The sequence below is a fragment of the Marmota monax genome, unplaced genomic scaffold (genome assembly GCF_021218885.2).
Source record: "Marmota monax isolate L192 unplaced genomic scaffold, Marmota_monax_Labrador192_F-V1.1 WCK01_AAM20220418_F8-fsc00077, whole genome shotgun sequence".
Lineage (NCBI taxonomy): Eukaryota > Metazoa > Chordata > Mammalia > Rodentia > Sciuridae > Marmota > Marmota monax.
The window spans coordinates 2,993,929-3,008,427 of NW_026694610.1; the positions used below are offsets into that span (position 1 = coordinate 2,993,929).

The 14,499-nt window shown below is 37.2% G+C and overlaps 1 protein-coding gene across 7 annotated transcripts in view; it reads right to left on the bottom strand.

The window, feature by feature from the left end:
- Nucleotides 1–14,499, bottom strand: part of Spef2 (sperm flagellar 2) — a 188,934-nt gene that overhangs the window by 29,080 nt on the left and 145,355 nt on the right. For all 7 annotated transcript variants that reach the window (XM_058572081.1, XM_058572080.1, XM_046422327.2 and 4 more), the window contains 4 exons: nucleotides 9,510–9,663; nucleotides 7,218–7,346; nucleotides 5,442–5,580; nucleotides 1,750–1,979 (listed from right to left, as the gene is read on the bottom strand). In XM_058572081.1, the coding sequence (XP_058428064.1) occupies nucleotides 1,750–1,979; nucleotides 5,442–5,580; nucleotides 7,218–7,346; nucleotides 9,510–9,663 (652 nt within the window). The remainder of the gene's footprint in view (nucleotides 1–1,749; nucleotides 1,980–5,441; nucleotides 5,581–7,217; nucleotides 7,347–9,509; nucleotides 9,664–14,499) is intronic.

Consider the following 14,499-nt stretch of genomic DNA (forward strand, 5'->3'; position numbering starts at 1 on the left):
CCCTGTTTCTCTCCCACTTTCTTTTTTCTTCTTTCTTCCTATTTCTTTCATAGTCTGGAAACTGTCCTATCATACTATGCAAACAGAAAAAAATGTTATCTATTGACATTTTTTTTATTCTGAAGTTTTCTAGAACTCACCTTCTAAGAAATTCATGTGCCAAGTTAGAGTTATTACTTGTTATTTACTTTTAAACTTTTATCTGAAATGCAAGCTCTGATTTTGAGGGTGGATCCCAGAGTGCATTATGATGATAATCATGAGTACTAGAGTCCTTTCCAAAGGAATTATCAGTGGCTGATGATTTTCAACATTCATTTCCATCAGATATACCCAAGAGCTTTTAGTTTTTACCTCTCCACTAGATGTTTTCTTCCTAGTCACCATATTGTCAGATTAAATCAAATCATATTTTGTGTTTTACAATCTTTTTTGCATGTATCCTTTTATTTTGTATGTAAAAAGTAGCATGGAGAAAATGAAGAGCAACAGCCACTTCAAAAAGAAAACCTATAAGGAAAGGGCACTGTGAAGTTCACACAGCCCAGAAGAGGCTGGGCTCTGCCTGACTGGGGACTGAGGAGATTTCATGGCCCAGCTTTCCAAGCCAGGATTTTTTTTTTTGATACCTGCTGACAACCACACTTGCTTCATGCCCAGATGCTGCCAACCCGAGTCAGAGTCCATCACAGTGGATATGAGTGTTTTTCTATCTTGGAGACATAAAGTCTGCTGAAGCCCATTTCATGTGCTGACAAAAATCAGTCCATGGCCTCACACAGACCCTGGGATGAATTTGGCAAGGAAGCCTGCAGACTTGAACCAATGTTCTTTCTACCAATGTATTTGGTGTGGATTTCTAGAATTATGGGAGTTTTAAAAAGTGGAGTCAACATGTTAATTCTAAAGTCCATTAACTCCTCCCTGGGGAAAAGCGATAATTTCCCAATAAACAGGAGATATTGGAAGATAAAGTCAACCTGTTTATGCAAGGCAACTTAGTTCAAGGAGAAAGAGCAAGAACTTTGAATCTGCAGGGTTCCAAATGATAAATGACCACAGGCAAATTGTTCAACTGCTCTGTGACTGTGTTTAATCCTAAAATGTGGACATGATAATCCTACATGATGGGTCAGAATTACATGTGCTATTGACCGATGGGACTCTTTGAAGAATATCTAGAAGTAGGAAAAGGCTGACTTGAAAAAGCCTGGGCAGAAGCTATAGAGTCATAATGCTAAAATGTGAAGGAATTAAAGAATTTGTGTGCAGAAAATAACATGTACAGATACATGTGAACAAATTCATTAATTAGACAAATTTGTTAATACTTATTTGGTTCTACTTGCAGTCTATGAAGCATTGAGGGAGGTTTCCTTCGCAGAGTAGATGAAGCACAAACTCATAGTCCCAATGCCAAAACTAAACTACAAGTGTGCACATAGGCTATCTTCCAAATGTCAGATGGAGCAACAGTCAAATTTACTGACCGTTAGGAAGGGAGGGGGAGGACAGGAGAGAAGAATTACTAGGAATGAGGAGTGCCACAACGTTCAATGATTGTGAGTCTCCTGTGTGCTTAATTCAGATCAACATTATTCAAAACAAACATCTAATAAACTAGAACAAAGCCAGGGCTTATCCTAGAGTCCTGCCATCCAACAGAGCTGATTTCACTTGAAGACAAGTGATGGCCATCCTGGGTAATCTTAACCTTATTTGGTGTTCTTGTCATGATAGTTACCCTACCTTTTGGTGCCATATCGAAGAACTGTTCTCGAAGATTGTCAAGCTGTTCGATAGTCAGAGTGCCATTTTCTTCCTTTTCTACAGGCGGGGGACGTACTGGTGGAGGAGGATCTGGGAAGACTTTTATGTCACCGTTAATGAAGAAGTCTTCTTGGTGTAAATAAAGCTCATACTGAATTTTTGTAGTTGTTTCAATGTGATAGCGAGCTACTTCAGTTAATTTTTCCACACTGAAAGCAGTAAAATGAGTAGAGTTATCTCCACTAAACATACTTCAGATTAACAGTGTTTACTTATAAGACTACACACAAAGATGAACCCATTATTTAGTTAAGTTAGATGATTTAATCTGTATATTTTAAAATTTAAATTTTCCTCAAGTCTATTTTGTAAGAAGTTAGAGTATAAATACATGAAGATTAAAAACAAAATATATGCTTATTGCACAACCAATGGCTATCCATTTTGTATAAAGATGAACAAAAGAGAATTCATTAGATATGGTTTTATTAGTATTGAATACATTTTACTATGTGAATGATTGTATTAAAAAGTTAGCTTTCATTCTAAGTATGAACCAGAATAAGATGATATGGCAGATATAAAATATGACTATTAGAGTAATTAGTTTATTTGGAGTCAGGATAAATGTTAAAGTGAATCAAATTTGAAAATATATTTCTGGAATAATGACTGTTCTCTAACTTTATTTCAAGGAGTATGATGTTTTCTAAGACATAATTACCAGAATAGCACTCTTATGCATAAAATCCATTGCAACTGTGTTGCTGTCTTCTTGAAGAGTGGACGATTCCTAGCTAGATTGGGTGTCCACTAGCAACAGCTAGTGACCACGAAGGGGCAGTAGGAAGAACACTGGGGTTGAGAGCACTCATCCAGAACACACTCTAGCCATGGGTCCCACAGTAAGTCACCTAGGCTTTCTGAATTCCTTATTTTTGCGATAAAGCCAGGTCACTCCCTCCCTTTTGGTAACTCATGTGAGAACACATAGGTCATGGATTTCAACTATACTGGGACAGTTGTATATGCAAACAAATAAAATACCACTGTATTGAAGAAAGGCTCTTGTTTTACTTCTTAGAACAAATAGGTGAACATTACAAGAAAAAGTATATTCAATCTGCTTTTATGTAATAAGGAGCACCAAAGTACTCATACACTGAAAATTTAAATCATATTAGTTGCTGTCTTTCAAAAATGTCCTTGAAGTGTCAACTAAATTTATGTCTCTTTTAATTTACTTTATTTGTTCCTCTTGGAATTTATCACATTTCTAAAATCTGTGGATTCTAAACTGTCTAGTCTAGTTCTAGAAAATTCTCAGCTATTAAGTTTAACTTCTTTAGCACAGTTGTGTTCTTTCCAATTACTTACTTCTTAATGTGTAATTTATGGGTCTTTTTTATCTTTAGTAATTTTCTCATCAACTTTTTCTAATATAGTCTAATCTCACTGAATTTGAAAATTTCCAATAGCATAATTTTCTTCTCTATAATTTTATGAACACTCACGTATTCAAATATGTTTTAGAGTGTTTATTTTATTTATTTCCCAACTCATACTTTGAGTTCACATTATGTTTTCTTCATTATGCTACTTATTGGATGCTTATTTGGATATTATTTCACTCCTAACTTTGAGGCTGTTCATGAAGGAAATAACTAAATGCAATGTCAGAAAATGCAAATAAAGACAGATTGTAATTGAGCACTTGGGTTCTAAACAGTGTCTTGGATAAGAAAAAATAATTTAATATTGTCAAACTTCTGATAAGAAATTATTGTTCATTAAAACTATACTTCAAAAACAAAAGATACAATTTTCAGAAGAATGAAAATTTGTAGGAATTCCTTCAACATAAATGTGTATCTAATGCTGTATACTTTATTAGAAAGCAAATTAAATCTGTTTAAAACATACAGATGTTATGAATTAAATAGAGATGTAAAGTAGGCTTTTCTAAGTTAAACAAGAATATTAAGTTATTTAGGAAAAACACTAATAGAAGAGTTATGAATAACATTTTAAACCAATAAAAATGAAATTCTCAATAAAAAAAAAAATGCCCTTGAACTCAACTACAGAAAGCTGACTTTTTGAGTGTTCACGTAGCATGTGTTAGCTAATTACTTTATGCTTTGTGGTGTTTCTGTGCTGGGGGACAGAGAAGGAAACTGGTAGCTATTTACATAAGTGAAGAGCCTGGGAATGTAGATTGAGACCCAAACAGAACCAGGAAATCAAACAGGTGTGCGCCACCTAGTGGAAACTGGGGGTCACCAAGCGTAACCTCAAGAATGGAAGAGAACAGATACCAGGAAAATAAGAAACAGGATTTGAAGTTCAAAGGGATTTGATCTCTCTCTCTCTCTCTCTCTCTCTCTCTCTCTCTCTCTCTCTCTCTCTCATCGCATTCCTAGGTTTTTAGTTTCCATATGTGGTCACAATACATAATAGCATCTATAGATTCAGAGGGCAGGTATATACAATGTAAATCTGAGAACTTTGAGTACACTGGATAATATCCATTCACTGGATGGCAACGTGGATGGGAACCAGGAATCCTAAAAATGAAGAAGATGTGTTTTCATTTGCAAATGGAAGGCAGAGAGCAGAGATAAGGGCTCCTGCTCTGTGAGGTTCACAGGAACTGGCTTGGCTGTCTGCTGTGAGACTATGTTAAGCATTACTGCAGTGAGTTACCAGACTGAGTTTGTGAGCCACTTTTCAAAAGCATATTTATTTTACTCTGGTGCAACAGTTCTAAAAACTAGGCTGAAAATTTTACAGTAGAACTTTCATTATGAGAAAAGGACTGAGAAAACAAACCCTAAAAACTGCTGTTTTAGAGGGTAATTTCTGCTTCTCAGAATACTTGCCAAAGGAACGCTATTTAGGTGGTAGCCTCTAAATTTTCAGTAAATGTTGATTGGAAACTGTAATGCATTATGGAATCTAGATAAAATAGAAAGCTCTGAAATAGCCTGGTTGGAGTGTTTCCTTTCATAGATAAAGCTGTTGAGGCCTAAATCAGGCATGCTATTAATTTTGGATAATGTGGGACTCCTGGTTTTGGAGGAGGGAGCCTCCTGGCCCTCAGATAAGGGTGTTTTCACTCTGCTGAGCTGCCTCTTTATACCTCTAGGGGAGAGGTAAGAGGATGAGACTCACTGATTCTTACTAGCAGGGAGTATTTGGGAAGCCCTTGGAACTCAATGGAAGATCATCTTTAAGTATTACCCATACCAGGGAATCAGACTAACTAAGTAAAACATTCCAGTGAATGACTTCTTAATTTTTCATTATTTGACTCTCACTGATGGTAAAAATGGTCCTAGAAAGAAGATGTGAAGCCTTATCTCACTTTGCAAAGATATGTCACTTTGTAAACTAATGTTCCCACAGAACAGTGAGACAACTGAATTCATAAATAACATGCAAAACTGGATACTGCAATGAAACCTTTCGAAACATGATTTACTGTTGGGAAAGGAGCAATACAAACACGAAGTAAAGCTCACTTGTTTATACACTTGATGTCCTAATGGCTAAAATGACCATTTTAATTTGTAAACTATTTAAATTTGTAAACACATTAAAAATCCTTGTCAATTTTGGCGCACAGGAATTAATGAAATGTATTTTTTAAAAGTCATGCAGTACTTTACCTGGCCATTTCATTCAAATACTTCTCACCAAGCCATTTTTCCATGAGTTTATAGACATTGACTGCCTTTGTTACTAAATCTTCAAGGACAGTCAGTGCTTTTGTCTTGATCAGTTCAAGTCGAAACTGTGTAGCTGTCTCTATTTAAAAAGAGAAATCAAGATTGTTTTTTCATGTATTATATGTACCTGAACTTTGTGATGAACCCAATTTACTTTTAAGCCAGTCATGCTTCAGTTTGTGAAGCTGTTGGTGTACTTTTAATGTACCAGTGTAGATAAGGTAATGTCTCATCTCATTAAGAAGCAAAGTGTAACCTGTGGCAAAGTCATTAGAGAAATTATCTAAACCAAAACTCTACCTGAGCTATATACTTATTGCACTTGATGGCAATACACTCTTTGATAAGTGGAATGGGAAGAAACACACAGACAATTTCTGAATTTCAAAGTCTTTTGCTTATTCTCTCCCTAGTTTGGAAGCTTGGGGTGGCAAGGTCATCACATTTCTCATCATTGCTAAAACCAGGAAAAAATTATGGGCTTATTGCTTTTTTGGTACATTATAAAATCTGAGGATTTTACCTTTAAATTATCTTTTTAGTCTTTCTTTTTTAGTTTTCCATTGTCTCTGGCCTAGTCTGCGTGCTTATTATCTCTCATTTAAACTCTTATAATAGCGTCGACTTTGCTTTTTCTAACTTCTTTTCCCTACCTCAACTCCAAGTCCATCTCCAGACCATCCAGAGTCCTCTGAGTCATGCGTTTTGTCAAAAGATGTGATCATCTTCACTTTTCTGCCTGTAACTTTTCATTAATTCTGAGTTGTTGTAGGGAAAATCTGACTTTTTTGGCAGGGCCTATTTGACCCTCTGTGGTCTGGTCTCCCATTTTCCAAGTCATTCCTTCCCAGAATATGCCCCTATATACCATAGGTCACTAACTAGGCTCCCTATCCTTTCTCGGCCTTGGTGTACTTTTCTCTTCATTCCCACCCTAATTTGTCCCCTGGGCAAGCTTCTCCATATAATTGCAGTTCAGCTCACACATTAGCTTGACACCCCCTGCCCTGTTATTCTGTATCTGCAATATTACAACATGCTGTTAATGATCCTTTTTTCCTAGATGAGCTTTATTTTTTGTTTGTTTTCTGCTTGTATATATATGTATGTATCTTCAGCAAGGGCTTGGCATATGGTGAGAATTCAATAAGCTTTTACTATGTGAATGAATGAATTTTGTCACAATGAGGGTCATGCATTGAAGGAACTGAAGATTGAAACACACTGGAAAACAGGGGACTCAGGTGTGGAGACAGACCATGGGGGAGATGTGCGGGTGCTGACTCTCCTAATACCTCTTCAGGGCAGAAGGCCCTGGAACATTGGAGATGCATGACAGGCCCTTCTATGGTCTTTGCTTCCAGAAACTCCCTTTTAAGGCCTATTATCCTTTGGTCAGTACTTACTAAATTATTATAATGTAAAACCCACTTACTCTGGTTAGCTCCCACCTAATCCAGTGAAATCATACCAACAACTGTCACAGGTTTTCTTTTTCATTTGTTTGTTTCTTTCTATTCTTTTTTAAATGGCTGCCTTGCTCTTCTAACCCCTTTCAGGATTCTTTTTGTCTCCTTTCTACATCAAATCTGGTCCTCTGTGATCAAATGAAAACAACCAAGGGAACACTGTCCTTTTGATGAGCTGGCTGGGGGCTATTGGTCACTAATCTACTTTCTACTGAAAAGCATTATCTTAGCTGTTTCCCATCTCTACCTTCGAATTGTAGAGCAGCAAGATATTCTTCCTTTATTTTGAACTTTAGTTCATTCTTCTTTTCCATTTCAGCAATTTCCTCTGCTGTCATAATTACAGGAGGTGGTTCAGATACAGGTGGTGATTTACCTGAAGGGGTGATGAAACATGCTGAGTAAACTACCAACGTATGAGTGCATGCACAGGGTACCTGGGCAAAATGAGTCCAAAGCAAAATCTGTGCAGTTACAAACCTCTAGTGATTAAGAGACAGAGAACTTTGGTCTTCCCATTGTGAAAGATGAAATACTGATAGTCCTTCCTTGAAAATTCTTCATGTGGTTTCTTGGCTGGACTCAAAAATTTAACACCCATTTGTGGAGCATCATAAAAATCAAGATGTGCAGCAAGTGTAGAGATGATTACAGAATCCAAAGATGGTGGAATTCAGAATTTGGGGACAGAAAAGATCAAAACCCAACAATATTACAACAGATGACATTAGTCACCTGGAGAAATTCCATTCCACAAGGGTTTGCCTATACTAGCAGAGTATTTGCAAGAAAAGACCAACAAATAACCTCAAGAAGATGTGGCTAAAATGCAGATGACTGTCAAAAATCTGGAACCTAATTAATTATCTTTTAATTAGCACTTAACTACAAGTACTTTGATGATTTCATAGGAGAACTGGAAAATAGAATTTGCCAGCATTTGCCATGGGAGAGGACAGTGCAGTTCCATTGCAGACCCAGTTTATGCCATTCTACTCAGTTCAGCAAACCTTTCGAGGGTCTGGTGAAAGGGTTGGACTCTAGAGAAGGCACACATGCCTTATTTATTGGCACAAACGCTTGAGCCCAAGGGTCCTTAACCACCGAGCCATATCTCTAGCCTTTTTTGGTTTATTTTGAAGCAGAATCTCATGAAGTTGCTGAGGGCCTCACTAAGTTGCTGAGGTGGACTTTGAAATCACGATCTTCTGCCTCGCCTCCTGAGCAGCTGGGTTTATAGGCATACACCATGGCGCCCCACCATAAATGTCACTTATTACATAAACATTTAATGAAGGAATTGGACTCAACCACTAGTTCCATTAAAGGAAACAGAAGCATTTCCTCCTTTGAATGGTGCATCATTTTTTTAACCCGTTTGAGGATGAACTAAAGTGGTGACTTCTTCTTTAAGATGCCATTCTTCTCTTTGCTTCAAGTGCCACTAACCACCCCCTCCTCCATCCTCAGTGCTTAACTTAAATGTACTCCACCTGGGAAGTGTTCCCCTGTCCACTCCAATGCAATGGGTTGGCCTTCTCCTCAAGGTGCCTCTATCTCCCCTATCAAAAAGCAACAACTGGCCAAACATCTGTCCCTGCTGTTAGACCACAGTTCTTTCAGGATAGAGACTATGGCTTTAATGGTTCTTGATTTTTAATTCACTACTGTGTCCTTGGCACCCATAATAGAGTGTTTTACACAGCAGGTGCCTAATAAAAATATCATGGTAAGGATGAGTGGAGTGACTTTCCTTATGAGCTTCCCACTTTCCTTTTCTTGCTTCAAGTTACCTCAAAAATGTATAAGAGAGGAGATGGCACAGTACAGGAAGGGGACTTAGGGGGTGTGAGGAGGGATGGGAAAAGGAAGGAACTGAGGAGGGTGAATATGAATATGCCACAGTGAATTCCACCTTTGTGTCTATCTATAAAGCGCTGATTTAAAACAATAATAAATAAATAGAAACAAGACCTGTAAAATAGAGGAAAGGACCAGGGGGAGTAGCAGGGGAAGGAAAAAGGAAGCACTAGGGACTGAAGTGGAGCAAATTATATTTCATGTATGTCTATTTATGTGAAAATGAATGCCACTATTACTAAATAAATCTAAAAGTGTGCAAGTAGAAATATCCAGAGGGGGAGGGAAAGGTTTGTGCTAGAGATATCCCGAGCTAGGGTTAAGTGAAGGTCTCTCCCAGCCTGAGTTCTCTTATGTTCCCTTCATGTCTCTGAAGCAAAAATTTAGACAAGAGGGCTCCAGGAGAAAAGGACTCACTTAAATTCAAATGTCCCTGAAACTTACAGACACAGAGCTTTTAAACTTCTGGTGTTGCTGGAGCAAACAATCTTTTTGCAAGCATTTCCCAGATGATGTGGTACCATCTTGGAAGTTCTTTTAATACATTTACAATTGCCTGTGAGATTTATTTCACCCTGGATTCATCCAGCTATTTGGACCAATAAGTTAAGTGGGAAACCCTTACGTGTCAAGGAGAGGTAGAAGGATGCAGGGTTCTGAGTGCTAAAACCATGAGTACCTTTTGCTTTTTTCTCTGCCTTTTTTTTCTTTGGTGGCTCCTTTTCCTTTTTGGCTTTTTTATTTGTACCCATTGGAGGAGACTTTTCTTTTGCATCTGCTGGCTGGTTTTCTTTTTCCTCTTCCATGAGCTGCTGATGAATGTCAGCCACCACCTAGTTGTGTAAGAGCAACACTTCTGTTAGTGCAACATTAATGGGAACATGAAAACCATTTGGATTTAGTCATCTAGATTTCTTTGAAGCCTCAATCCACTGTCACCGTGTAATCAATCTTTACAAAACACACACTTCCAGGATTTTCTGGCCCTGTCCCAAGATACTGTTCCACTTCAGCCATCTGAAAGTAGCCTCTTGATTTCTCAACCCTGTCTACAGAGCATCCCTATGTGTCCCCATTGCCACCTCCAGACTGGGACAATTCTATATTTTGTAAAAATTCATTTAAAAAAAATCCCAGATTCTAAAACTTTAACCCCTGCTATTCCTCCAAGTTCCTGTTATTCTCTTGGCCTCCAATGAAGGCATTTCACTTTTTCTGTGTTTCTTATCTATTTTTTCACAATTAGATCCTATGGAGATTGGCTGATGTTTTCTTTTAATTTAATTCTCTTCTGAGAAATTTTAATATTGCCAAAGTTTATTTGTTTATGTAATGTGTATATATCTGAACCATACATATAAAATGCATCTTTTTTCATGCTCTCCAAGTATTGTTGGAGAATGCATGCCCTACACAAATTGGCTTGTGGATACTTGAATCTTGGCCTTCCACTCTAACACCATCCTGGAAGAATCAGTGCTAATGAGGATGACCCCTCTCACAGGCTAACCTCACAATTCCTAGCTTCTTGTACTTAACTGACTCAGCTCCTCTCCATTGCAGCACACCTCTCTTTTCACTCTTACAAGTGTCCTGATTAGAGAGAAGGGTTGTGTGTCATATCTTCCCTTCCCCATTCAGGAGGATCAGACCCTGCAGGGATCCCTCCACTTCTCTTCTGGGGCTGAGCTACAGGAAACCTTGTCTCAGGATTGCATGGATGAACTTAAAGGACATTTTGCTAAATGCAAAAATCCAGGCACAGAAAAACAAATACTGTATGAACTCGCATCTATGTATGATCTTAGAAAGTTGAACTCACAGAAATGGAGAGTAGAATGGGGGTTTTCAGGGGCAGAGCTGGGTGGATGGATAGAATAGGGAGAGGAGAGATGTTGGTCAAAGGGTGAAAAGCTTCAATTAAATGGAAGGAGTATGTTCTGGAAATCTACTGCATGGCTTGGTGACGACAGTTAATGATATATTGTATCTTTCAAAATTGACAGAAGAGTAGATTTTTTAAGTGTTCTCATCAAAAAATGACAAGTGAGGTGATGGATCTGTCACTAGCATGATTTAATTGTTCCAGAACATATGCAAATATCAAAACATTTCAGTGTATGCCATGAATATATACAATTACAATTCGTAAATGAACATTTAAAAACATATGCACATAAACACATAATATGTGTGTGCGTGCGTGTGTGTGTGTGTGTGTGTGTGTGTAAAACCCTTATCTCACAACTTGTGTCACCAGGGTCATTCCAGCAGTTAGAAATACTGAACCTTTTGAACTAAGTCCAGCTGCTTCTAGTGAAGTAAAGGATATTTATGAGAGCTGAGAAAAGAATCCCAAAGAAGAAAGAAAACACACATGAACTTTGGAGGCAGTAGCAACACACAGTTTAAAACTTTAAAATTTCAATAAAAGAACTAGTGAGGAACTGGGGGTCAATGAGGGTTTGTTTATTGATTTGAGCACTTGCTGTGTCCAAGCCTGATATTACTTCTGAAGAGAATGGGGGAGGGAAATGAGGGAGAGAGGAACATGGATGGAGACAACAGAAGGCGAATAAGGCACTGTCTACCACAAAGGCCCTTGCAGTCTTGTGGGTGAGACACACAGTCAGTTACTGCCTCTTCCAATTTTGGCCACTTCATACCCCATGACTTAGTATGTGACTGTCCCCAATTGTCCCATGAGTGTTAAGTTTCACCCCACCCTCCAAATGGGTTTGCAAGCTCCCCAGAGCTAAGCCCCAGTCCTTTTCGTGTCCCCACAGCTTTGGACACCTGTGTTATGTTCACAGGGCATGCCCAGTAAGTGTTTATGAATGATAGCTTGACTTTTAAAATAATCATAGTGCACAGAATGAACCCAGAGCTTCTTCAATGTCAATAGCACCTTGGAGGGATCCAAAAAGGTTTCAGAGAACAAGCCAGTTTTTGTTTTTAGGTTTTATTTCCCACAATTGCCCTTTTGATAAAAATGGATTTCATGTTATATACCATACTTTGAAGTTCTTGGTAAAGCTGAAAAAAGGCTTGTTAACATTCCCCACTAAATTGCAAGCAATTCAATTTTGAGTCTGTTCTTGCAAAGCACAGTAAGTTAGCAATTTTCTTTAAAATTGGATTTATCTCCTTGGTAAACAACCTGGAGATGATGATGAGGATGATGAAGATGATGATGATTACCATAATATGCATTTTTCTGGTCCACTTTCCTCAAAGACCTCTAGGTCTCTTTCAAAAATTAACATAATTTACAATATTCTCAGCAGCAATCTAACTTGTAAGGCTGGAGAGAACTTGAAACATAATGCCTTGACATTGTGGGTGTTAAATATGACTTCTTTGAAATCACTGCATACCTACTAATTAGAAAAAAGTTTTGCCAAAAATTAACATTGCATACTAAATGGATAGCTCTGGGTAAAACTATTGGGTGGAAAAATCTGCATTGAGGTGCTCTCATTTCAATTGCACTAATCTCAGCTGGTGCTGTTTTCCTTGAATCAATTTGCTGAATCATACCTGTCTTATTTGGAACTCAGAGTTCCCTTAAATGGTTGTTTTCAACCAAGGAGAAGTTTAAGCACCCAGTGTTCTGGGTGCTTGCTAAAACCATGAACTCCTTTTGTTTTTTGTCTGTCTTTGACCATGTGACATCGAAGTCATAAAGTCTATTGAAACATGTAAAAACTGGATCCATATATAATCATTAGTATTATTAACTGCTAAACGGTTCTTTTTATCCTATGCTTCCTATGAGGTGTTGAAAGGTTCAAAAGAAAAATGGAACAATTTTAAATAACATTTCTAATACAATAAGAAATTATATTTATAAATTTTAAAACATATTTATGTACATTATTTCACTGGATCTTTTCAACCAGTTGAGAATATATTTTATATTTCAAAGGAATTGAAGACTTAGAGAAGTTCAGAGACTTTCCTAAAATCATGCAGGCTAGTCAAGGGATAGTAGCCAGCGCTCTTGCTGCTATATGATCCTTTCTTTATCAAAATATATATTTTAAAATATCATTTATTCAGTAATTTTAATGGGATCCACAAGACTTTTAGATTATGTTCATGAGCTCAATTAACAATAAGAGTAATTCACATTGTTTTCTAGAGTTCCTATATCTGGTTTTCCACTCTGGAGCTTGTTGCTTATGGGGTCTTTGTGGTGAACATTGTCATCTCACCATCATTAGTATTTACATTACTCTGTGAATACAGCAGCCACAGCATCTCAAGTCAGTATGGAGGGTCCAGTATAAGGTTAGATGTGGGCATTATTCTAGGTTATGGCATGGTTTTAGAATTTAGTTAAGCATTCAGGAAAACAACTCATAAAAATCACAAACAATAGCCTGGCTACTTGGAGCCAAATGAGTAGCAAAGACAATAACTGTTCAAGGATAGGAAGAGCTTAAGATCATACAAGACTGTGGCTTCAGGAGACAGGCAACAAAGTGGACAGAAATCAAGGTAGAAAGTCATACTGATGATTAAAAAGAAATACAAGAGTTAAGCAAATAGAAGGAGGAGGGGCCTATTTTAGGAAGGAAAAATGGCACTAGCCATGGTGTTGAAATATAGCAAGCACCATCCAGTCAGCTTGTGGGAGGGCAAATGGGTTGGTAATTACCAGGATAAGGAGGGCTGAGTCTGGGTCCCTAGGGCAAGGGTTTGGGGTTCTATGGTGCCTCCTGGAAAAAATCACACCATGTCTTTCTCTCCTTTTGGGTCAATATAACCTTATAAGCATCATATGCTTTTTTTATTATAAAAAAGTCTATTTCTCAGTGAATCTCACCATCATGTATGTTCACAAGACACTAACTAAAAAAAAACTATAAGCAAATAGCAGAAAAACATCAGTAGAATAGAAAGAAGGGAGCAAGGGGAGGGAGGAGGGGAGGAAAAGGGGGAAGTACTGGGGACTGAATTAGAACAAATAATATTACATGCTTTTACAATTGTGTCAAAATGAATCCTAATGTTATATATAACTAAAAGAACCAATAAAAAGAAAAAAAAATGACCATCAGTTTCCTCTGTTTTGTAGATATATTTGGGATATAAATCTACCATATTGCTATGCCCTAGTGAAACCACCAAGAGGGTAGTAATAGAGTGTATTGCTTTCAAACCTGTAGAAGGGAGAAAAGCAAGCAAGAAGACATGGAAAGGTTAAAAACAAAAGCATAGGAAAGGATCAGATATGCAAACAACATCTCAAATTGCAATTTACAAAATGTATTACAGGTAAAGATGATGTTGTAGTAAGAAAACACAATCTACCAGAAAGATTCGGCAATTTAAAATTTGTATATATCTGGTTTCATCTTTTCAAATATATATAAGTCAAAAATTGACAAAACTACAGATAGAAAAGATTAAGTTCACTCTCATAATGAGTGTCTTTATCATAACTCTCTGCATAATTCAAAGGAGAAAACAAATTTTATGAGGATAAAGAAGTTTTAAATAATATATATACTATTTAGTATGTATATACATTTTGAAATAAAAATATATAATAAATTGTAAGTAATATAAATTATAAAAATTTTACATATTAGCAAGGAAATATACAGGTGTATTAAATGATAGTGTGTGTAAACATATATCTATGTATCTTCCTTTGAAAG